Below are 25,202 nucleotides of genomic sequence, written 5' to 3' on the forward strand. Positions count from 1 at the left end.
ATTTCATAAATTGTTTTGTATAATATTGATTATATTTACTTTTAATTTGTTTTTGGTGGAAGTTTCTGTCGCTTATTTAGAATGAACATCTATATTAGATGATTAGACTATTTTACAATTTAAAATATTTAAGTTATACAATATATGTATGCATTAAATGACAAATATTGAAAAAGTTGGTGTATATATTCAATTCACATAAGTTGCAAGTTGGTGAAAGTATTGTTAATGAGCAACTGAACGGACATATTTGGTCCTATAAATATCACACACACAAAAGTCATGAAAAACAAATTTTATAAAAATGCTTTATAAAAAATGGATTAGAAACTTTGCAATGATTAGAAAAGAAAAAGTATGAAATTCAAATGCACAAAATTAGCTATATAGTTTAAATGTCGATCATACATAGTCTTAGCTTAAAAAAGTATTTTCTAATTAGCAATAAAATGTACTGTGTGTGTATATATATATATATATATACACACACACACACACACACACATATTTGTGTGACATGAAATATAGCACAAAATACAGCAATTCTATTTTCACTTTATCTTTCTTGGAACCATAGAGAGAACATAAGGAACAAAATATTATTCTAGAAGGACATAAACATTAACACATTTTAAAAAACAAAATCCTAATACATTTGAGATTATATTAAAAAAAAATTTAATGTTTAATACCAACAAAACATAAGCCAACTTCAGCTTGGGCTTGCAGCTCTTCAAGCACTTTCACTATCTTCTCTCGGCAAACTGCTGTCTCCCTTCGCTCCAAAATCTTCCTTAATCTTCACAAAATTTATGCCAACTTAGCTCTATACATTTGTTTTTGGAGTTAAATACTTATATGCTAACAACTGCTTCTATAAAAAGATTTGAAAATAAAGATCAGTCGTTTCTACTTTTTCATGCTCAAAACAACTTCGACGAGCATGTGGAAGTTCGAGTGCATCACTTGACAACTCGATCAAACTTGAATACAACACTACTGTGGTGGTATAGCTAATCAAGTTGAGCTCGACTCGGCTCTAGCGAACCCTCGAGTAATGTTATATTGCATAAGACCTTAGATGATGTTTCTATGAAATTCAATGCTGGATATAAATTACGTGTAACAACTTACTTTTGTACCATTACGGTATCTCCATGGCCGGTACAGATAACTAGCATAGTGTTGCAAGGTAGACTGGCATATAAGCTGCTGACTCGGTTGTTAATCCGACTAAGAATATCTTTCAGTTCTGAGGTGACTTCGTACATGATGCTTTTCTGACTTGTGGATTTGCTACATGTAACCAATGATATCATCTCTGCTAGCTTCGTGTTTAGGTGCTTGTCATCTTCCGCTTGTTTCTTGAAATAAGAAAACAATTCTGTGAATTGGGTCCAAATAAAATGCACCTTGTTGTTTTTTATCTGAGAATAACCAGAAAATTAATCAGGAAGATGATCAATGGAGCTGGCTCGTGTCCTATCTTACACCTCAACTTCTTGTAAGAAACAAGTATTCAAGATTCACCTCTTTTTTGGCTTTCAAAAGAGCTTCATCGTCAGAAGTGACTGGAATTGAGTGAGATGCCTCTGAGGCATATCGCTTCACTATAGATACACTATCGATCAAAGATGAGGTTTTGCCAGATTCGCTCAACACAGTCAGGAGTTTTTTCTTTAAAAATGTTGAAGCTAAACCGAACCCAGGCCCTGTGTCCAAAATATTACGTTCAGCATATGCCTCAATGCACAAAGTAATAACAAGTTGAACTTAATATGAGTATTTAAATATACCATGCTTAATTTTTAGCAATGCAAGCTCCAACGCAGATCTTGCATCTTCAACACTATCATGCCCTTTGGTTGAATCCTGTATTTCTTTGGAAAGGAATCTCCTGGCTAACACACGTAAAGCTGGTTTATAAGAACGACCACGTGGGTGCCCATATAAGATAGCCGTATCAATCACCAAGTCATGTCGAATCTTCAATGCTAACAAATCATTTTCTAATGAATGTCCAACGAGGATGGTCTCTTTGCGAACCAGTTGAAGAAATTCTTCCTGAAAAATGAAGCATTTGTCAATTTTAGAAAAAGCATCTGGCGAGTCAAATTCCATAGTTTTTAGTTTGTAATAATAAGAGTGGTAAGTAAAAGCACAAGGGCTCTAACTGAACCTGGACATCTTTAAGCATCGTGGTCACATTACTCAGAGTCTCAGGTGTGATTCCACTGTACCTGTAACATCCAAAATTACAAGAGTGTAGATGCTTTGCAATAAATCTTGACAGTAGGTTCAGCCCGGTTTCTCAACCAAAACTAAGATAAATGAAAATTTTAAGGCAAACGACATGATAATAACAGCATCTCTCCCACTTGTTGCCTCGTTATGCCACTCCACCAAGTGAGTCATGACCAAGCAATGTTCAAAGAACAAAACACATCATACTTGATATCCCATGAATTGTCCTGGATATTCTCAAAAGGCTACATTATCCTATTATCTTTTTAAATGACATAATTAACAATTTCAAATAAGAACCAGAGTTTCTAATCAGTATTTTTTAACAAAAGATCAAAATGATCACACTCATTCAAAGAGAATAAGAAATTCTCGCAGCTCAACTCTCAGCTAAGCTCAAATTAAGTTCGACTAGGTGTTCAAGTTTATTTAACCATTGAACATCAAATTGAGGAAGTACCTTGTGTTGTAATCAGTGATAGCGTTTGCTGGTTTAACAAATTTATCTAACAATACCTGCAAAGATTTGAGAAAATTAGCCATAATGTGACCACAAGAAAATCACAACCAGATCATAACAAGTGATCGATCAAACAAAAAAAAAACACACATGCAATTAATCTTCGAGGGAATTGATCTATTCCTATAATTTGAAGGTGCGTTACACTTAATATAGACATCAAAACTCATGTCTAAACTCAAATACTATATGCACTCAGCAGTAACCATCATGCCACTGATGATATAAACCGCTTAACAGGGTGTAATGCCCACTATGTTAAAACATTACCCAAAAAAATGTTTTCCAGATGCTTTCATATTGCAATCATCAAGAAGTATATATTTTCTCCATACTTGAACAATATTATAGTACAGAACAATAATCGTATTGAGGTAGAAACCCAAACTGTAACTACAAATCAGCTCAATCTCTACGAATTTCAATCTCCATTTATGAAACTAAGAATAGCTATTTCCACAGATTTCCCAATTTATATCAAGTATCAACATATAGCCCTCCAGAATTTCTTTTTAAAAGAAGTGCATTCGTCGTCTGAGGAAATGGCATTTGACCAAATTTGCATACACGTGTTTTTCTTTACACTGAGTACCACAAGTTGTCATCGACATTAAAAGCACACAGACAGAGGAATGATAGAATATTGAAACAATGCAGACAGAGATCATACCTGTCCTGCAACATCCACCAGAGTCACTCTTGTGAGCTCAAAACCCTCACATGTAATGCACTGATAACCAAAGTTTGTATCAACAAATGCACCATTAATTGATAGAACAAAAGGGGGCATTAAAATAAAAGTTTCCAAATCAAGAGTACTGGTAAAAAGGATACTAGGTCGATTTTTTTAGCTGAGACTATATCTTTAATAAGAAAATAAATTATATGTACACTTAAAGCAATAATTAAACACATGATAATGTAAAAAAAGCATGGAAAAGTATTAAGTGCGTGGAACTGCCTTACTGCAAGACCAGTGAAAATCCAGCACGTGAAAAGCCTAGCGTTCATGAATGCATTCTGTTTGCACAAATTTCCGGACGTTGCGAGCGTGTCAGGTGCAAAATGCACCAAATTGAGTAAAAGGGTAAAAAATCTAACTTCTAAATACAAAGCGACTATGAATCCATAATTTGATTACTAGTTTTAATCATCTTATGTCATAATTATGTATTTACAAATCACAAGGAATTCACAAAACATAGAAAATATAATTATTTTATTGGAAATTAGAATTAAAATAGATTAAAAGTGCTAGAATCTTAAATAAAAAGATGAAAATACTTGAACTAGACTGACTAAAATTTGTATAATTGCTGCTGGAGCATTTTCTGAGTTTGATGTGTTGAGTGTGTGTGTTGTCAGTCTCTGCTGATTCCCACTTTGTTCAGTTCTGGATAGTTTCTGCACTTCTGCCACTACATGGGCGACGATCTTTCCATAAAAACTGATTTTCCGCTTCTATATTAATTCAAATTATTCGAACACTCCTGGGCTTTTACAGACTAATTATCAGAGATTCAATTCTTTTATATTTGGGCTGAATTAAATGGGCCCAAATAGTTTTAGGCCAAACACATTCTTTCCTCTTATTTTTGGAGTTGAGAACCCAACCTGTTAGAGATACCTAAAACGACCTCTCCTAGAGATTTAACCAGTATTGACTATTGAGATGGGCAAATTTAATTCCTTTTAGCGTGCTTGTTCACTTGCACTTCACTGAATTAAAACTCTTCCTGAACATATCAAATAAACAACTGCTGGAATACATTCAAAAATAAAAATAAAATAACTACTGTAATAAGCAATAGCTCCTGGTGGCAAGATTTTAGTATTAAAAACACACATTCAAACTACGAGACTACATAAAGACATACCATCTCACAGTCTAGCGCTAAAATTTTATGTGGTGGGGTACCGGATGGAGCAGGCAGAGTTGGAGGAAATTCTGCATTTGCCAAAGATCATACGAAACTACATTAGTCTAAGCCAAGTAAACATAACAATGCAAAAAGAATAAAATAATGGAAAATCAAACACTTATACAAGGCATTACCAGGATTCTTGGAACAGTACCCATTATCTTCCAATTGCTTTACTGTAAGAGTATAGTATGTCAAAGGGAATGGCAAATTTTTTGTTAAGTCGGCGGGAGACAAATTGTCCAATAGAGAACAAGTTCCTGCTAGATGTATTAAAAAAATCTTCAGTAAATACTACAGCCATGATAAATTTGCGATCAGAACCAGATGAAACTGACTCATTCATCTAATATATAATGTTGTACAACAAGTAACCAAATACTTTTTTAGGCAAGTCTCATAAAGCCATTTTGTAGTAAAAGCACAAATAAAATGTTGGTTTAATCATAACTAGAAAATTAGGATAAACGGTTAATGACAAAATCGTATAAACTCAGAGTTTCTTCGTAAAATCTAGATAAAACCTTCGCAGTAGTGATGCTTCGGGATACAAAACCGAACCTTGATTAGATGTTTGGGCTACTTTCTTTCGAACAACTTCAGCTTCCTCCCTTTTTCTTTTCACTTTGCATGTAAGAAGAGCATCAATAGTCTGCATTCCATCTGATACACAGCTAGCATAGAACAAAACAGGGAAACAGAATTGTTTGAATAGCAGACAAAATAGTTTGACTTCGGCGGTTCGGTGTTCGCATAAACTTAGTATAATAACCACTAACCTGAGCGCTAAAACTGCCCTAGGAATGCCACAATTTTGTTTAAAACTTTTTAGTATTTTGGACTGAGATAAGAACAATGCAGCATCAAGGCCAGGCACATAAAGCATAACCACCTTTGAAATTAGGGGCTTGTTCTGCACATCAAAAGGGTAATAACTCAGTGAAAAAATCTCAAATCAAATTCATCCATAGAAAACTACATAATAGTTCGAAGGATAGAAATAATAAAAATGATAAGATAGAAATAAAAGGAATAGAAACAGTTTCCAGATGAAAACAAGTTACCCCAAAACCAGAAGAGACTAGTTCAAAGGTAAGCTCAAACATGCAGAGGATAGAAATTTGAGTGAAAGAGAGAACCCATTAGTAGATGGTGGAGGGTTGATTCAGCAGTATAATAAAAATTCAAATATCTAGTTTTTGAATTCCTAAATTAGAACAGTGTGCTAAAGTACATTGTATCGAGTAATTAGGTTATTTTATTCTCCAAACCCAACAATAACACAATGCGGAATGCACAATAGCCATCAAAACCACGAGACAGAAAAGTCACAAAGAAATGAGATATTCAACTTCAAATCCCCACTTCTCATCATGGTCATACAAGATGCAGATATATGAGCATGTGTATGTAATAAAACAACCTAACAAGCGAATAAGGGTGTTGAAAGTATGTCCTTTACTTTAATAAAAACCCACGATGGCATGAAGCCTTCAGCAAGCACCCAGTTGACAAGTCCTTGGACATCCTGCAACATACGTGCCATCAAAGTTTAAGACCTTGAAACAAACTAAATAGAAATTTAAATTTCAAGTCAGGAAAATCGGGACATACAAGTAGATTTAAGGTTGTATTTGCTTCAGGATGCTTGAAAACGACGTCCGCTCTGGCCTGCATCTCAGCCAGCCAAATGTTATATAGTGTCCCACTTAAATCACTCAAAGAAACTACAAAAGCTAAAGTAAATCATGAATCATCTAACAACAAAGTAAATCCCAATGGCTCAAACGTGCAGCTAAAATCCAAATAATCAAATGGATTCCGACAAACATAATTAAATGGTGTTATATCATTGCTCCCAATTATGCTAAAGCTATTAAAAACAAAATCTCCCTTACCTCTGACCGGGAAACATAAGCTATCTACCAAATTCATTGCGTTAAAAGATCCTTATAGTTTCCATCTAGCCACAGAGACACTGAACCATGCGAAAAAATCTCCTCTTTAACTCCATTTTCAGCACATTTTTCACACCATTTTCACTTCTAACTCCACAACTAAACTACAACAACAGAAGCCAAAGGCCCACAAAAAGGGGGAATGTGGCAATATCTTGGAACAAATACATCGATGTTTGATGCAAAATCAGAAGAAAATAAATAACAATTAACAATAAGTCCACCACATCTATTGGGGCGAAAAACCAGTACACCAATTTCAAAGAAACAAGAAATTACCTCTGGGCCATAGACATCGAAGAAGGCCTTTGCATCAGTACTCGTATTGGCGTTTTCTTCTTCGTTAGTTTCGGGCTCCTCGTTTGTGGAACTCATGCCGCCGAGGTTTACAGAATTTACGATTTCTCGGCGCAGAGGTAAATTGTGTAAGCAAAACGAACTTTTCATAATATAAAGCCCAAAAAATTGATTTGTTTTCCAAAATTATTGAACCTATTTTATTTTATTTTTTACCACCAATTTTTTTTAAAAGATATATAATTTGACAACAATTTTATGTTGGCAAAAATTTGTGTGAGATGGTCTCACGGATTGTATTTTGTGATACGGATCTCTTATTTGGGTCATCCATGAAAAAATATTATTTTTTATGCTAAGAGTATTACTTTTTATTGTGAATATCGGTAGGGTTGATCCGTCTCACAGATAAAGATTCGTGAGACCGTCTCACAAGCTACTTACTCTTTTATGTTATCGTTTGATGCATATGACCAGACATTAATTGAATTATTTGATTCAGAGTTTGGCTTTAAATTCTATAAAATATTTTAATTTCTAATCATTATTGTATATATTTATATATATAAGTACATATTAATACAAGTTCTGTAAGACCATGTAATTAATTATCCGGATAATTTGACATAATTAATAATTATTGAGTTGTGAATTAAAATAATTATTTATGCCAAATAATTATAGAAGTGTGTTAAAAATATGTATTTTAGAATATCGGAGAATTTAACGATATAAAATACATATAGAGTTTAAATAACACACGAGAGTAAAATAAATACAGACCGGAATAAATCAGCTTGAGTTACTATTTTAGTAACCAAATACACAATATATAGATATACATATACATACACACATAACTTACGTGAAGTGAGAGAAGGAAGAAAAGGGAAAAAGAAAAGAAAGAAGAAATCCAATTCCCGCAACCCTTGGATCAGCTGCGGGAAAGTTGTGATATATCCTTCGTCCGGCGTCTAAATCTCGATCGGTCTGAAGGTATGTCTTCCTAACATCCTAAGCTTCGATTCAAGCCAGAAATCGCGAAGTTTGGGCAAGGATTCGGGTAGATCGAAGTTGTTGTTCCGGTGCTCTGTTTCTGCGCGAATTCTTCCCGTTTTTGGGTGAGAGTTTTTGTGTCGCTGCGATTTTTGTAGTTTGAATTTGTAGAAATGATCTAAACTTTGAATTTGTAGAAATGATCTAAACAAACTTTGTATTACTTTATGTTAGCTGTTCATAGCCACTGGAAGAATGAGTTTTCGATTAGAAACGGATTTGATATGATTTTTCTACCAAAATGTGTCAAAATGGGATTCTGTGTTAGAGCTGCGTAAATTAGCTACAGTAATTCGAGTTTTTGTCAATTATGCGCTCGGATTCTGGACTTGTGATTCAAATAAGATTTGTATAGCTATGTGTTGTCTTCGTAATGATATAAGATTCGTTAAATTCCATTAAAAATTGAGCTAGTTATGCTTGTTTTTCTGGAACTGCTTAGTGTATGAGATTCTGTCCGCGAATTCGGAAGTAGCAGTGTGTTCTTGAAAATTCTGAGAATAATCTACTGATATTCTGAAGATGGTTTAAACTAAAGAAACTTAGATAATTGAGTTATCTTTCATTTTCAATTGGCGGATATTGATTTGAGTTAATATTGAGCGAGATACGAATTTTATGCTCTTTTGTGTCAAATCGGACATTGGTATGGAATGTAGTTTTCATGATCGGCTTATTGTGGTTTTGTTTAGGCCGAGAGTCTTGAAGTGAAGTTGATATGTTGTGGTTGCTATTGGGCACCATGGTAGATCTCCCGAGTTGTTTTGCAGCATCAGACCGAGGTTCCGCCAGTGGAGCTCGGGATTGAGGTTGGATTGCTTGGTTTTAGTTCGTTGGAGTCTCCCAGCTAGTCTTTTTGGTTGTCTTGGAGTTGTGTCAGTTCTATGTCGTATTTTATTTGTCCGGGGAGATGCCCCGTGTATCTGTAGTGGTATTTGGTTGTTTTTGCGATGTTTTGACTCGACTTTGTGATATTTATGATCTGGTGAGTATTCGGTAAGTTTTAATTTCTGCGTAGTCCTGGCCAGTGCGGCTATAGGTTGTTTAACTTCGGTTTTTGATTTAATGACTCTAGTTGGAGTACATTTTGATATAAACTGCTGCTTGAGTTTTCGGGATGTCCTATTTACGGGGAGGTCATGCCGAAATTTTTCTAAGGCCCTGAGGTCAGTTTTAAAGTATTTTAAACCTTTTTTCGATGTAGCTTTAAGTCAAACCATTATTGTTTGATCATTAATTATCATTAGAGTAAATGGGCCTCACATCTTGGTATCAGAGCGTAAACTGGGATACGCTCGAACTAGAGTCTAGGACACTTGAGTCTTGGCACTAAAAATGCTACTTGACAACATGCTTATGTGATTATATGATTTTTTTACTTCCATTCGTAATTGTTTTGGTGTTTTATCGTATAGAATGGAGGGAGGTGGAGAAATTCCTGTTGATGAGATTCCTCTAGCTCGAGGTCGAGGTCGTGGACGTGGTAGACCTCGTGTCCATGTTGCTGATTATACTTTTGTTGAGCAAGCTGCTGATCATCTAGACCAGCTTAGGATGGATGAGTTAGTTGCACATTTCCATTCTATGCATCCATCTCGATTCAGTGGTTCCGAGGGAGCTGAGAAAGCAGAACTGTGGATTTCTGAGATTGAGGAATTGTTTGATTTGATTGAGTATCCTTCAGAGCGTCGATTGAGATTAGTTTTGCATCAGTTGAAAGATCGTGCCAAAATGTGGTGGTCTACTATATTGATGACTTTAGATGCTCAGATGATTGTCCCATCGTGGGATATATTCAAGCTGAAGTTTAAGGAAAGTTATTGTCCTCCATCATTTTACAGTTCTAAGACTTCAGAGTTTCATAACTTGAAGCAGGACGATATGTCAGTTGCGGAGTATGCGGATACTTTTTATGCTATGCTGAGATATGCTCCTCATGTTGCTGCGAGTCAGGTTGTTGTCGTCGAAAGTTTCATTGAAGGATTGAACGATCATCTGCACCCTTTTGTTTCTATCGGTAAGCCACTGAATTATCTTGAAGCAGTGGAAATAGAAAAAAAGGCTGAAGCTAGTCTTAAGAGGAGTGGCAATCGAGCTCCTACCCAGCATCATCATTCGGGAAGGTAATAGTTCAATCAATCTAGTTCTGAATCTCTTCGTCCTCGTGGGAAGCAATTTAAGAAGTCTGGTTCTAGTTCTTCGAGTTCAGGAAGTTCAGGGAACCGTGGGGGATATCGCTATAGTGGACCTTACTGTGATCACCTGTGGAGGCAAGCATTCCAGTAATCAGTGCGTTGGAGTTCAAGGGGTTTGCAATGTTTGTGATCGGCCGGGTCATTTTGCTAGAGTTTGTCCTAGTAAGACGGGGAAATCAGCTCAGGCAGGTAGTGGAGCTCAAAGTAATAGATTCCCAGCAGCGTCCCAGTCTTCCCACCAGCCTAGTCGCCATTCACATCAGACTAGAAGGCAAGGTGGTAAACAAAATCAGTCACATGTTCGTGTATTTGCCTTGACTGAGGATGAGGCTCAGGCAGCTCCAGGTACGGTCATTACCGATAACTGTACTCTATATGGTTTTATAGCACGAGTGTTATATGATACCGGAGCATCTCATTCCTTTGTTTCTCATGCATTCGTCGTTTCGCATGATCTTTGCACCACTAGTATGAATTCCAAAATATCTGTTGCTACTCCGATGGGCAAAATGATTATCACTGATAATGTGGTGTTCAATGCGGTTTTGTTTCACGATGAAAATGTTCTGTATCTGAATCTCATAATCCTACATGTGCATGACTTTGATTGTATCGTTGGTATGGATGTTTTGACTGCAAATCGTGCCACTGTTGACTGTTATCGAGGAATAGTTCGTTTCAGGCCTAGCTTTGCTCCTAAATAGAATTTTTATGGCCGTGGTTCTCAAGCCAAGATTCCTCTAGTTTCTGCCATTGAGATGAATCGATTGTTAGATTCTGGTCATGAAGGTTTTCTGGTTTATGCTGTTGATCTATAGCAAGATGAGCAACGGATTTCTAATATTCTTGTAGTCTGTGAGTTTCCTGATGTGTTTTCAAAAAGAGATTCCTGGTTTTCCACCAGAACGAGAAGTTGAGTTCAGTATCGAATTAATGCCAGGAACTGAACCCATATCTCGAGCACCATATCGTTTAGCTCCTGTTGAGCTAAAAGAACTGAAAGAACAATTACAGGATTTGTTGAGTAAATGTTATATTCGTCCGAGTTCTTCACCGTGGGGTGCACCGATTCTATTTGTCAAGAAGAAAGATGGAACGATGCGGATGTGTATTGATTATCGGCAACTGAATAAGTCTACTGTCAAGAATAAATATCCACTCCCTAGGATTGATGACTTATTTGATCAGTTGCAAGGTACTTCGGTGTATTATAAGATTGATCTCCGTTCTGGGTACCATCAAGTGCGAGTTAGACAAGAAGATGTGCCGAAAACAGCTTTTCGCACGAGATACGGACACTTTGAATTTTTGGTTATGCCTTTTGATTTGACCAATGCTCCTGCTATGTTTATGGACTTGATGAATCGAGTATTTCGTAAATATCTCGATCGTTTTGTGATTGTATTCATCGATGATATTCTTGTTTATTCCAAGTCCGAGGAAGAGCATGCCAAACACTTGAGAATAGTTCTTCGAATTCTTCAAAAGAAGCAGTTGTACGCCAAGCTATCCAAGTGTGAGTTTTGGTTAGATAGAGTTGTGTTTCTGGGCCATGTCATATCTCAACATGGTATTTCTGTCGATCCAAGTAAAATGGATGCAATTCTGAACTAGGCACGACCGACCAATGTGCCAGAGATTCGTAGTTTCATGGGTTTAGCTGGTTATTACCGGAGATTTATCGAAAATTTCTCAAAGATTGCTAGACCTATCATTCAACTGACTCAGAAAAATTAGAGATTCATTTGGTCTGATGAATGCGAGTCAAGTTTTGTCGAGTTGAAGAAGAGATTGACTTCTGCACCTAGTTCTTACCATCCCAAGTGGTTCTGGAGGATTCGTTGTTTGTACCGATGCATCAAATCGAGGATTAGGTTGTGTACTGATACAGCATGGCAGAGTTGTGGCCTGTGGTTCTCGTCAGTTGAAACCGCATGAGTCTAAGTATCCTGTTCATGACTTGGAATTGGCTGTTATTGTTTTTGCTCTCAAGATTTGGAGACATTATTTGTTTGGGGAGCAATTTGTAATTTATTCTGATCACAAAAGCTTGAAGTATCTGTTCTCTCAGTCAGATTTAAATATGAGACATAGACGTTGAATGGATCTTTTGAAAGATTATGATTGTGAGATCCAGTATCATCCGGGAAAAGTGAATGTCATTGCCGATGCTTTGAGTCGTAAGGTTGTTGATGTTAATTTATCCTCGATTCGTGTTTCTAAGTTACGAGAGGATATTTGCACCTCTGGGTTGGATTTTCAAATCCAAGGTAATGATGTTTGTGTGTCTCAGATTTCTATTGAGCCAGAGTTGATTTAGATTGAAAAGTCATCTCAGAAAACTGATGATCGAGTTCTGAAATCTTATGAGTTAGTATCTCTAGGACACCAATCTGGTTTTTAAATTTACTCAGATGATTCTCTTCGGTTGAATGGTAGATTGGTTGTCCCAGATATTCCTGAATTGCGTGCATCCATCCTTAAGGAAGCTCATTGTACTCGATATAGTATCCACCCAGGAGGCAGGAAAATGTATCATATTCTACGGCCTCAGTTTTGGTGGAAGAATATGAAAAATGATGTTGCTGAGTTTGTGTCTCGTTGTATGATCTGTCAGCAAGTCAAAGCAGAACGAATGAGACATGGATGATTACTGCATAGTCTTGAGGTTCCTCAGTGGAACTGGGAGCACGTGGACTATGGATTTTGTCACGCATTTGCCACGTACTTCTCGTCATTTCGATGCCATTTGGGTGATTGTCGATAGATTATCTAAATCGGCACACTTTATTCCGTATGAGAGGACGTATTCGTACAAAAATATGGCTCGTCTGTATATTTAAAATGTTGTGAGACTTCATGGAATTCCAGTTGCAATAGTCTCAGATCGTGACCCTCGTTTCACATCAAAGTTTTGGACTAGTTCCCAAAAAGAAATAGGGACACGACTTGCGATGAGTACTGCGTACCATCCTCAGACCGATGGTCAGACAGAGCGTACGATCCAGACACTCGAGGATCTGCTTCGAGCAGTGGTTATGGATTTCAAAGATAGTTGGCAAGAAGCTTTACCACTAGTAGAATTTTCATATAACAACAGTTTCCAGGTGACTATTGGTATGGCTCCTTTTGAAGCTTTGTACGGTAGACGATGTCGATCACCTTTTTGTTGGGATGAATTTGGTGAAAAGCAGTTGACTGGACCTTACATTGTTCATGAAATGCATGATAAAGTCCAGTTGATTCGTCAGAGAATGAAAGCTGCCCAAGATCAGTCAAGCTAGTTATGCTAACAGACGTCGTCAACCTCTAGAATTTCTAGTTGGAGATTTTGTGTTTCTGAGAATCTCTTCGTTTAGAGGTGTTGTTCGTTTTGGTATGAGAGGTAAGTTGTCACCTCGTTTCGTTGGCCCCTACAAGATTGTTGAGCGTATTGGGACTTGCGCTTATCGTTTGGATTTGCCCCAGTCATTGTCTGGCATCCACGATGTTTTCCATGTTTCTATGTTGCGTAAATATGAGCCCGATCCGTCTCATGTGATTCAGCCTGATGAGGTTGAACTCGACCTTCTCTATCGTATATTGAGTATCCTGTTTGTATCTTGGATCGTAAAGATAAAGTTTTACGCAATAAAGTTATACCACTTATACATGTTCAGTGGTCGAGGCATGGTGTAGAAGAATCAACGTGGGAAACAGAAGAGAAGATGAGAACGTCTTATCCATATCTGTTTGATTCTTAATATTGTATTGTTGGTTTCGTATCGTGTATAAGATATATGTGTATAAACAAAAATTTCGAGGACGAAATTTGTTTTAAGGGGTGGAGAAGTGTAAGGCCCTGTAATTAATTATCCGGTAATTTTGCATAATTAGAATAATTATTGACTTGTAAATAAAAATAATTATTTATGCTAAATAATTATAGAAGTGTGTTAAAAATATGTATTTTAGAATATCGGAGAATTTAACGATATAAAATACATATAGAGTTTAAATAACACACGAGAGTAAAATAAATACAGACCGGAATAAATAAGCTTGAGTTACTATTTTAGTAACCAAATACACAATATATAGATATACATATACATACGCACATAACTTACATGAAGTGAGAGAAGGAAGAAAAGGGAAAAAGAAAAGAAAGAAGAAACCCAATTCCCGCAACCTTTGGAGTAGCTGCAGGAAAGTTGCGATATCTCCTCCGTCCGGTGTCTAAATCTCGATCGGTCTAAAGGGATGTCTTCCTAACATCCTAAGATTCGATTCTAGCCAGAAATCGCGAAGTTTGGGCAAGGATTCGGGTAGATCGAAGCTGCTGTTACGGTGTTCTGTTTCTGCGCGAATTCTTCCGATTTTTGGGCCGAGAGTCTTGAACTGAAGTTGATATTGGATTGTCAAGTTGGTATAGGTATGTTACAGCTCGGTAACATACGAAGGTAAAACATAAATTATGTTAATTGAAATTCTGTGTTACATTGATCGTGTTTATGACTTTGATTGTGATAATTTGTTAAATGCCTTCGTTGTGATATATGTTTATTATTGTGGCATATTATTGGCATTTAGCATAGGGCATAATGTTATGACATTCATGTTGAGCCATATCGTTCTTGTTAGCCGTTGTTGATATCCGTTGTTATCTGGCACTGTTGTTTATCTCGGGATCATAGTGTGGCTGATAGGCCTATACACATGAGACCGTAGATGTGATTGAACAATCACGTGGTTAGTGCAGCCTTTTGAGGTGAGCGCTGGGATTGTTTCATCTAGTTCGTTTTGTTGTGCCATCCTGTTATATCGTATCAGCTGTATGGAGGCCGAGTCAGGGGTGTTATTCAGCACAACTTGGCATACCTCACATACTTGGCAGGGCGGTTTAGCTGCATGACGATGTAATTCCCCTGTGTTGTTGCTCGAGCATTATTCCATTTGTTATCGTACCGTTTGTTGGCTCCTGTTATCTCGATTATTTTTTGAGCCTTTCATGCATTGCATATTACATTTTATTATATTATTATGCATGATTTATGTTTATTGTTGTTATTGTTGAACTGTTTCATATCAGAATCCTAACATCAGTTGTTTTCTTGGGGGGCTGCTTGTGGTTGCTATTGGGCACCATGGTAGATCTCCCAAGTCGTTTTGCAGCATCAGGCCGAGGTTATGCCAGTGGAGCTCGGGATTGAGGTTGGATTGCTTGGTTTTAGTTCGTTGGAGTCTCCCAGCTAGTCTTTTTGGTTGTCTTGGAGTTGTGTCAGTTCTGTGTCGTATTTTATTTGCCGGGGAGATGCCCCGTGTATCTGTAGTGGTATTTGGTTGTTTTTGCGATGTTCTGACTCGACTTTGTGATATTTATGATCTGGTGAGTATCCGGTAAGTTTTAATTTCTGCGTAGTCCTGGCCAGTGCGGCTATAGGTTGTTTAACTTCGGTTTTTGATTTAATGACTCTAGTTGGAGTACATTTTGATATAAACTGCTGCTTGAGTTTTCGGGATGTCCTATTTACGGGGAGGTCATGCCGAAATTTTTCTAGGCCCTGAAGGTCCGTTTTAAAGTATTTTAAACCTTTTTTTCCGTTGTAGCTTTAAGTCAAACCATTATTATTTGATCATTAATTATCATTAGAGTAAATGGGCCTCACAAGTACAGAATTCACGGACGTCGAATCAACTACAAGATGTTAGATTATAGATTAATTCCCCTGCAAGTGTCACTAAATTATTGTAAATGTCCAGCACTGTAATAATCTGATTAATTCTATTTTCAAACCCTTTTGGTTTTTATGTTTTTTATTAAAAAAAAATTAAAACCTTTTTTTTTTGTAATAACTAATAATGTGTAAATACATAATTTATTTTATTTTATTTTTTCGTTTCAGCCATGGAATCAGAAAAGGCCCATTCATTTTTGGCCCAATCCGACTTCGATAAAAGCCCATGAATATCGCCATAGCGGGGTTTATCCCATAAAACAGAAAACTTCGCCGCCGTACGCCGCCGCCGCAGCTGACGGGTGAAGATGTCGAGAAGCCTGGTGCAGCCGATAGGCCAGAAGAGGCTCACGAACGTAGCGGTCGTCCGCCTCAGGAAACACGGCAATCGTTTTGAGATCGCTTGCTATAAGAATAAAGCCCTGTCTTGGCGCTCTGGCGTGTATGTGCCAATATGTGTGTTCGTATAATTATGTACCGCAAACGTTTTTATCATGAATTTTACTGCTAATTGAAGAAATTATGAACTTTTGGTTATGAGTTTGGGATTGATCATGTATTTGTGCAGGAATTGTCGTTTTTTTCTTAAAAACATTTTTGACCTGGTGTATCCTTGAGAATTGGGCTGGATGAAGTGAAATAGTTCTATTTAGTGTACATTAGGGGTTAAATTTTACATTTTCAGAAATTGCCATCCCAACAGGATACGTGATTGTTTGAGCTGCTACTATTGTGGACTATAATTTCTTTTTTGCACTGAGTTTATGTAGTAACTGATGCTTGTTTATTGATAGTTTTGGTAGACTTTGTTTCATTAGGTTTCGTTGAGATTTTGAAGTGTGGTCTTGATATTGGTAATGTATTTCGCAGAGAGAAAGATGTTGATGAAGTGTTGCAATCCCATACAGTCTATTCCAATGTTTCAAAGGGTGTTCTTGCTAAGACAAAAGATCTAACTGCTGCATTTGGTACAGATGATCAGGCCAAAATATGTTTGGAGGTGAGTCAATTATAGCCTTTTGTTTTCACGTGGACTCTTTCTTGTCTTGTCTTGTCTTGTCTTGCTGAATCTGCACGGTGTTCTAAGCTCAGTAATGTGTTTAGTGGTACTACTAATGGATGTTCTAACCCGATCAGTTTACATGTCATTTATCTTTTGCTCTGACCTCGGGTTGGTTGGGTGTGGGATGGTCTTTGGGTTTTGGCTACTTCTGCAACGGCTTAAAAATTGCATGCTATTATTTCTGCTTTACGTCAATGTCTATCAGTTTCCTATGTAAATGCATTTGAATTTGGCTGCTGCATGAACCATTTATCCTCATAACGCGATTGGGATTTTGTATTGGATTTGTTGAAAGTGGGTCTATTTTACTACTGTAGATTTTGGAGAAAGGAGAGTTACAAGTTGCAGGAAAGGAGAGGGATTCAAAATTATCAAGTCAATTTAGGGATATTGCGACTTTAGTAATGCAGAAGACTTTTAATCCTGAAACTCGACGACCTTATACTATAAGCATGATTGAGCGGCTCATGCATGAAATACATTTTGCTGTTGATCCAAACAGTAGCTCAAAGAAACAGGTTTGTTACATTTGACTTATTTCTCCTACTATTGGTCATATATTGTGTAATTTTTTGCTAAATTAGCATCTCCTGGCCCACAAATTTCATAAGATACTTGAATTGAGCATATTGTGTATTGGCCTGCCAATTTCTCAATCCTTTTCTATACTCTTAAAGCTCCAGCCTCTCTCTTATAATGATATGTGAGAACCATTTGTATTCTTGAACTGAGCATATTGTTTAGCATCTCTTGAGATACTTGAATTGAGCATATTGTTTACCGGCCTGCCAATTTCTCAACTTCTCTCGTATTATGATATTTGAGAACCAATTGCATACCTTTTTTGCTTACTTTAATATTCAGTTATCGTTCTTTCTTACTTACCTTAGTTCACATCTATTTATGTCTTAATGGTTTTGTACAATTTAAGAAATGTACAATTGCCGTGGTTTAACTCTCACTGACAAAGGTTTGAACAATTGACAGGCTTTGGAAGTCATTCGAGACCTTCAGAAACACTTTCCCATAAAACGATCTCCAATGAGACTCCGATTAACTGTGCCTGAACAGAATGTATCCAGTCTCTTGGAAAAGATCGATGGTTGGAATTCCACGGTTGTTTCAAGAGATGAATCTGGAAGTCAGCTCTCTGTTGTAAGTCCGAGATCCTTAGTCACTCTCAGTTTCTATGATAGCTTTAAGCCTGTAATGTACCCTCAAATTTCACACTTAAGAAACTTGTTCTCTTTTTACAAAATGAAGTGGTATTTACTTCCAGGTATATCAACCAATAAAAAAGATTCGGCTTTCAAAGCCACCACTAATGTTGTCTTTTTTGGCTATAAAATTTTCATCATTGCTTTTTAGCATGACAATTGAAAATTGGTGGTTACTGTTTTGATTCATGAGATATAGTTTACACTTTCTAAATGTTTTCCATTGGATCCAAATTATGAGATAGATTTGTGAATTGGAGCCAAGTCTTTTTCGTGACTGCGATGCCTTAATGAGGAATCTACAAGGAAGATTGGACATTCTTGCGGTCAATGTTCACGTAGATACTGATACCTCGGTTGATCGGTTTGATGATCTTGAAGAGGAATCATCAAGCACGCAGAAGGATTCTGCTGGACCGGTCGTTCAGCTGAGTGAGAAGCTGCAGAAGCAAACTCTCTCTGCGAAAGATGGGAAGTCCGAGGGAGAGGGAAAACAACAAAGATGCAGCACGTGCAACACGCTTTGGGTAGTGCCGAAGAGTACAGGGAACACTTCAAAAGCGACTGGCACAAACACAACCTAAGACGAAAGACTAGGCAACTTCCCCCCTTGACTGCTGAAGAATGCATGGCTGATTTGGAACTTGGTGATTCAAAAGCTGATTTAAAGGATTACTCGTTTTGAGGAGTGGAGGGATTCAATCTTTTTCGTAGTTTATTTATATTTTGTATATTTTTACCCTTTTTATAATATATGATATTATATTGACGAATCATGATGATAATGTATGTTCTGAATTATTCTCCTCTTTTATATGACACTTCTTATTGTGTGCGAGATGTAAGATTTTATTTGATATAAAGTATCAAATTGTTTTTGAATCGATATATGTGTAGATAAATGCTAGAAACATAAATTATTAAAATTTCTCGTTTTATAAAAATACTCACACTATCTCAAATATATAGTCTTAGTTTTGTTTGTGTTTTCGTCTATATTGAGAAAATAATTGAAAAAACAAAGTTTTGAAACAAATTTACTAAAAGACAAAAATTTGTGTTAGACGATATCACGTGTCATATTTTGTGAGACGGATCTTTTATTTGGGTCATCCATGAAAAATATTATTTTTTATGCTAAGAATATTACTTTTTATTGTGAATATCACCAGTCTCGCAGATAAAGATTTGTGAGAACGTCTCACAAAAGACCTTATCTTTTCTAAAACTTAGTTATACCATCTCTGTCTCAATTATATTGATGTCTTTTTTTTTCCACACAGATTAAGAAAAATTTTGGAAAATCAATTTACATGCAAACTTCTTATTTTATTTTTATTTAATTTATTAAAAAAATGATTTTAAGCTTTTTAAGACTTAGTAAAATAGTATAAAAAATATTGTTAAATATGATATAAGCTTGATATATTTGAAACAAACAAAAAAAAATAAAAGAACAATAAAAGTCGAATGCAATGTAATAACTGTGTTTGAAGGAAAAACTTGATGAAAATATAGTTGGAGTAAGGCCATTTAAAATAAGCTGATAATCTTTGATTTTTTATTTTGTGAAATGTAAAATTGGTTTCCTAAAACTCAATAGGGTTACTGACAATAACAAATATGCAACAAGCAATTTTTCAAAACAAATAAATACCAATAGTGTATGGCAAGGATTTTAGCAGATTCTATCTGTTCATTTGAAACAGAAAATGTGACAAGAGTGTAAAAACTATCTTCAAGAGCAAAATTGTTTCGAAACAAAAACTTGTGTGACACATTCTCACGGGTCGTATTTTGTGAGACGGATATCTTATTTGAGTCATTCATGAAAAAATATTAATTTTTATTGTGAATCTCGGTAGGATTGACCTGTCTCACAGATAAAGATTCGTGAGACCGTCTCAGAAGAGACCTGCTCATTGTTTGAAGCTTTGGTGACGATTGAGCCCCATTCGGTTCATGTTTTTTTCTGAGAATGGATCGGTTACTATTCAAGCCGAAGATTAGTAATAAAATTACGGAAAACTATTTATAAAATCCATGAAAGTATTTTTTTGAACAACCATGTAGAAAGTGTGTTTATCGATAGAGATTAGACCAATACCTCCTTAGTATAATAAGATATGAGACAAAATGTAAATTTTTTCAAGTATATACTAATTTCTAAGAAACTGAATATATAACTAAATGGGGTGTCTTTCCTCTCCCTGTTGAGAGTTTTAAGTCTTTCCTCTCCCTGTTGAGAGTTTAAGTCTTTCCTCTCCCTGTTGAGAGTTCTAGTCTTCATTTTATTTCTTCGGTGAGGCAAACTTCGCTCCCATGGATTCACATATGGCTGGCTTATCACTAATTGACAATGAAGATGATGAAATCGCTTTTGATCCGAATATCCTACAAAGAGCAGATGATGCAAATGAGCTATGTTTAGTGGGGATCTTATTGACAGAGGCAAATCAATTTGAATATCATGAAACAACGCTTATCTTCCATCTGGAGGCCTGGTAAAGGCGTCACTATCAGAGAGATAGGATTCAAAAGGTTTATTTTCCAGTTCTATCATTCGGTGGACTTGCAAAGAATATTGGAAGGGGGACCATGGACCTTTGACAATAATTTCCTTCTTCTACACCATCTGAAAAGAGAGGAACAACCACTACAAGTTCCACTACGCCATCTCAACTTCTGGATCCAAATTCACGACTTACCATTTGGGTACATGTCTGAAGCCGTGGGCAAGCAATTGGGATCATACATGGGAAACTTCCTGGAATACGACAGCAACAATAACAAAGGATCATGGAGGCCTTACATGCGTATACGAGTAGCCATCGACGTCCAAAACCCACATAAAAGATGCAAGAAAATAGGAAAATCAAATGGTGAGAGTTTCCTCGTAAGCTTTAAATATGAAAAGCTTGGCTCTCTGTTTCTTGTGCGGTTGTCTGGGACATATAGAGAAATTCTGTGACAAACTCTTCAATATGATTCATGATGATGGTAAACGGAATTGGGGCATCTGGCTTCGAGCGCAGGATAAGAGAACATCCAGTCTGGGGGAGAACAAATGGTTGCGAGAAGATGAGCCCACCGGAACTCCGGCTACCACCGGTGGAACAACGATAGATGGCAATCAATCAGAAGCAAAATTTTCGGATCCAAAAGAGGTAAGTAACAAATCCTCCGCTAACAAGGGCAAGGGAATTGCCGAATATCTCTCAATCTCTATAAATGATCATTCAAATTGGAGCATGATACTCAGAAACAGCCTATATGGAAATACCATCCAGCCTACCTTTGATGGAGAAATTTGCGGGAATGAGATGGAGCTACTCAATAATAGGAAACGATCCCGTGCGAACCACAATACAGAGGCCCAATCCAAGATCACCAACATGAACCTGGATACAAAAGTCCATCCAAAAGCCTCAGATAATGATCACTCAAACCAGCATTTTTTATCGGCAGGTCCTGGTTCCCAGGCCTGCCGGGAACCATGATTGTCCTTAGTTGGAATTGCCGAGGACTCGGCCAGCCTCGAGCAATTCCTATTCTTCGTGAGTTGATCCGAACTCACAAAGCCGAGATTCTGTTTCTTTCGGAAACTTTAGTTTGTTCTGCTAGAATTGAAGAAATTAGAGTAAAGCTTGGGTTCGCAGGTGCCTTTGCTGTTGATAGAGTTGGACGTCGGGGTGGACTTGCTCTGTTATGGCGTCATAAAGATCTCTGTATTATACAAGACTTCTCTGAAAATCATGTTAACGCAGAAATTAAGGATGATGATAAACCAACATGGAGACTTACGGGTTTCTATGGCTATCCAGAAAGGCGAAGGAGAAGGGACTCGTGGAGGTTACTTCACACAATTCACAGCCAATCTCAACTTCCTGGTGCTGCATAGGGGACTTTAACGACATGTTAAGTCCAGATGATAAAATAGGAAGGGTAGACCATCCCACTTGGCTTATAAACGGCTTCCGAGAAGTAGTTGCTACATGCGGATTGACTGATCTACCTCTCAAGGGCTATCCTTTCACTTGGGCAAGAAGTGAAGGAACCATTAATGCTATTGAAGAAAGAATAGACAGAGCTCTGGTTAATAATGGTTGGACCACGATATTCCCACATGGTACCCTCGCTAACTGTACAGCTCCTATATCAGACCATTCCCCTATTCTTCTTACCACAGAGAATAAAATCCTTAGCGGGAAAAGGAGAGGATTCCGTTTCGAAAACAAGTGGCTGCGTGAATCGGGGCTATCTAAGGTGGTTAGAGAAAGTTGGGTGAACTCCTCAAGCACTCGCCTCACTGATAAATTGCAATATACAGCTTATAACTTGCAAAGATGGGGCAGAAAGGTTTCAAGAGAATTTCGGGAAAAAATCGATCGATGCAAGAATGAAATAGATTATCTTCGCTCCAAAATAGATCAAGCATCAGTGCAGTGAGCTCTAGAACTAAACTCGGAACTCATTGTTCTGTTAGCATAGGAGGAGACCTTTTGGAAACAGCGGGCGAAAGCCTATTGGCTTAAAGACGGAGACATGAACTCCAAATATTTCCACAAAACAGCCACTAGCCGTAGAGAATCGAATAAAATAAAGAAACTGACTGATGAGAATGGAAATTATGTTGAGCAAATTGATGATTTATGTGAGGTGGTAAAGAAGTACTCTACAGAATTATTCTCTCCCATCTTGGCAAATAGCGATCTGGTCATATCCAAGGTTACACCAGTGATCTCTGAAGCAGAAAATCGTGATCTCCTCTCACCATTCAAGATCGAAGAAGTGAAATCTGTGGTTTTACAAATGAATGGCTACAAGTCACCGGGTCCAGATGGGTTTAATCCGATGTTTTTCCACAAGTTTTGGAGCACGGTGGGACAGGAAGTTTTTCAGGAATGTAACCGTTGGAGGAGCAATGGTGTTTTCCAAATAACTTAAATGACACTCATATTGTCCTAATTCCAAAATGCGCGAAACCAAACAACATGAAGGACTTTCGGCCCATATCATTGTGTAACGTTCTGTACAAAATCTTTGTTAAGATCATGGCAAACCGCATGAAACCTCTTATGGATAGAATCATCTCAGAGTACCAATCAGCTTTCGTCCCAGGTAGATCGATTATGGACAATGTCGTGGTGGCCTTCGAAGTGCTTCACAACCTGAAACGGAAAACAAGAGGGAAGGAAGGCTTCATGGCTGTAAAACTTGATGTGAGCAAGGCTTACGATCGCCTTAGTTGGGACTTTCTGGGAGACATGTTGATTAAGATTGGCTTCCACAGAGAGTGGGTAAAATTGGTCATGCTATGTATAACTACTGTTTCTTATTCAGTCATTGTCAATGATCGAGTTGTTGGCCCTATTAAACCTCACAGAGGTTTACGCCAAGGATGTCCACTCTCACCGTACCTCTTCATCATCTGTGCTCACGCCCTTTCATCTGTGATACAGGATGCAGAAAGACATGGTCTCATCAATGGATGCCGAGTTAGCAGGGGTGGCCCAAAAATCTCTCATTTGTTATTCGCCGATGATAGCCTCTTGTTCTGTAAAGCAAGGGTGGAAGAATGCGAAGTGGTAAAGAAGCTGCTTCGTGATTACGAGCAAGCATCAGGCCAGGCAATAAATTTAGTGAAATCTGGAATAATGTTTAGTGGGAACATGGGTGCTGATCAAAAGGAGTTGCTGTCCAGAAGAATGGGTATCACAAAAGACATGAAGTCAGGAACTTATCTAGGGCTTCCTTCTCTTATTGGAAAAAAGAAAAAGGATATCTTCAACTACTTGAAAGATAGACTTTGGAAGCGTATTCAAGGATGGCAAGGTAAATTCCTCTCTAAAGCAGGTAGAGAAATACTAATCAAAGCAGTAGTTCAAGCTCTTCCAGCCTACTGCATGAACGTGTTCTTGCTGCCGAGATCTACCACTGAGGAGCTTCAACGAATTATGAACTCTTTTTGGTGGGGTTCAAACCCAAATGGCAATAGAGGCATCAAATGGTTGAGATGGGACCGGCTATGTGTCCCGAAGCAAAATGGTGGCATGGGGTTTAGAAATCTGAAATCCTTCAACCTGGCAATGCTAGGTAAACAAGCATGGAACCTCATCGCTGAACCAGACTCCCTAATGACCAGAGTTCTAAAAGCGAAGTATTTCCCAACCTCGAATTTCCTGGATGCTAGTCTGGGCCACAATCCTAGCTTCATATGGCGTAGTCTGTGGAGCTCACAAATCATACTAAAAAGAGGAGTCATGTGGCGAATTGGAAAAGGGAGATAAGATTAATGTTTGGAGAGAGCCATGGCTTCGTGACCCAAGGAATTTCTACATAACATCCCCTCCTATCACAGAGCTTCACTCACTAAAGGTATGTGATTTATTCATCCCGTTCACTACCCAGTGGGATCATGAGCTACTGGTTGATATTTTTGGAAACACAGATGTACATGAAATCCTGAATATCCATGTACACACAAACATAGGAGGCGATCAACTCATTTGGCACTATAGAAGCAATGGGAAATACCAAGTTCGATCAGGTTACAAAATAGCACAAGAACTGCTAATCGATGGCGACGCTCCTACGGGCCTTGGGGATTGGCAGAAACTTTGGAGCCTAAAAATTCCACCGAAGGTAAAGGTCTTCTTGTGGCGTGTAGCTAGAGATATTCTCCCTAATAGAGGCAATCTTCAAAAGAAACATATCCTGGTACCTATCTCGTGTGCAACATGTGGGAGCGATTGGGAGAACTCGTGGCATCAATTTATTTTCTGCCCAATGGCAAAAGCTTGCTGGGAAGAACTTGGTATCTGGAGCTTAGTGGTCTCAAAGTCCAATGAAGTTGAAGGATTCATCCAGTGGCTTTTCAAAATGTTCCAGCAGGTAGATGTGGCTTCCCTCGAAAACATAGCTATGGTACTATGGGGCATATGGCGGGCTCGGAATGAGAAACTTTGGAACAGAATTGTTAGACCAGCTGATTCAATTGTTAGCTCAGCCAT

General features: G+C 37.6%; 2 protein-coding genes and 1 long non-coding RNA gene across 4 annotated transcripts in view; 1 reads left to right on the top strand and 2 right to left on the bottom strand.

The window, feature by feature from the left end:
* LOC142521402 (uncharacterized) overlaps nucleotides 1-25,202 on the bottom strand; it is a 93,651-nt gene that overhangs the window by 46,257 nt on the left and 22,192 nt on the right. The window lies entirely within an intron of this gene.
* LOC142520568 (small RNA degrading nuclease 5) lies at nucleotides 536-7,082 on the bottom strand. Of its 2 annotated transcripts, none has more exons than XM_075623604.1 (14): nucleotides 6,924-7,082; nucleotides 6,301-6,357; nucleotides 6,149-6,214; nucleotides 5,466-5,599; nucleotides 5,248-5,360; nucleotides 4,821-4,946; nucleotides 4,642-4,712; nucleotides 3,435-3,494; nucleotides 2,705-2,760; nucleotides 2,180-2,240; nucleotides 1,797-2,064; nucleotides 1,531-1,712; nucleotides 1,135-1,427; nucleotides 536-799 (listed from the first exon to the last, which is right to left on the bottom strand). In XM_075623604.1, the coding sequence occupies exons 1-14, from the start codon at nucleotides 7,017-7,019 to the stop codon at nucleotides 679-681; spliced, it is 1,704 nt and encodes a 567-aa protein (XP_075479719.1). In that variant the 5' UTR covers nucleotides 7,020-7,082; the 3' UTR covers nucleotides 536-678. The 2 variants fall into 2 exon arrangements, with proteins under 2 accessions (XP_075479719.1, XP_075479718.1); XM_075623603.1 differs by having other exon boundaries at nucleotides 4,821-4,949.
* On the top strand, nucleotides 16,098-19,075 carry LOC142521086 (uncharacterized). Its single transcript, XM_075624275.1, is given in 6 exon segments — nucleotides 16,098-16,351; nucleotides 16,780-16,909; nucleotides 17,290-17,490; nucleotides 17,960-18,127; nucleotides 18,435-18,708; nucleotides 18,711-19,075. Coding segments are annotated over 6 exon segments (1,071 nt in total). The 5' UTR covers nucleotides 16,098-16,217; the 3' UTR covers nucleotides 18,875-19,075.

This window comes from Primulina tabacum, chromosome 12, assembly GCF_025594145.1.
Source record: "Primulina tabacum isolate GXHZ01 chromosome 12, ASM2559414v2, whole genome shotgun sequence".
NCBI lineage: Eukaryota > Viridiplantae > Streptophyta > Magnoliopsida > Lamiales > Gesneriaceae > Primulina > Primulina tabacum.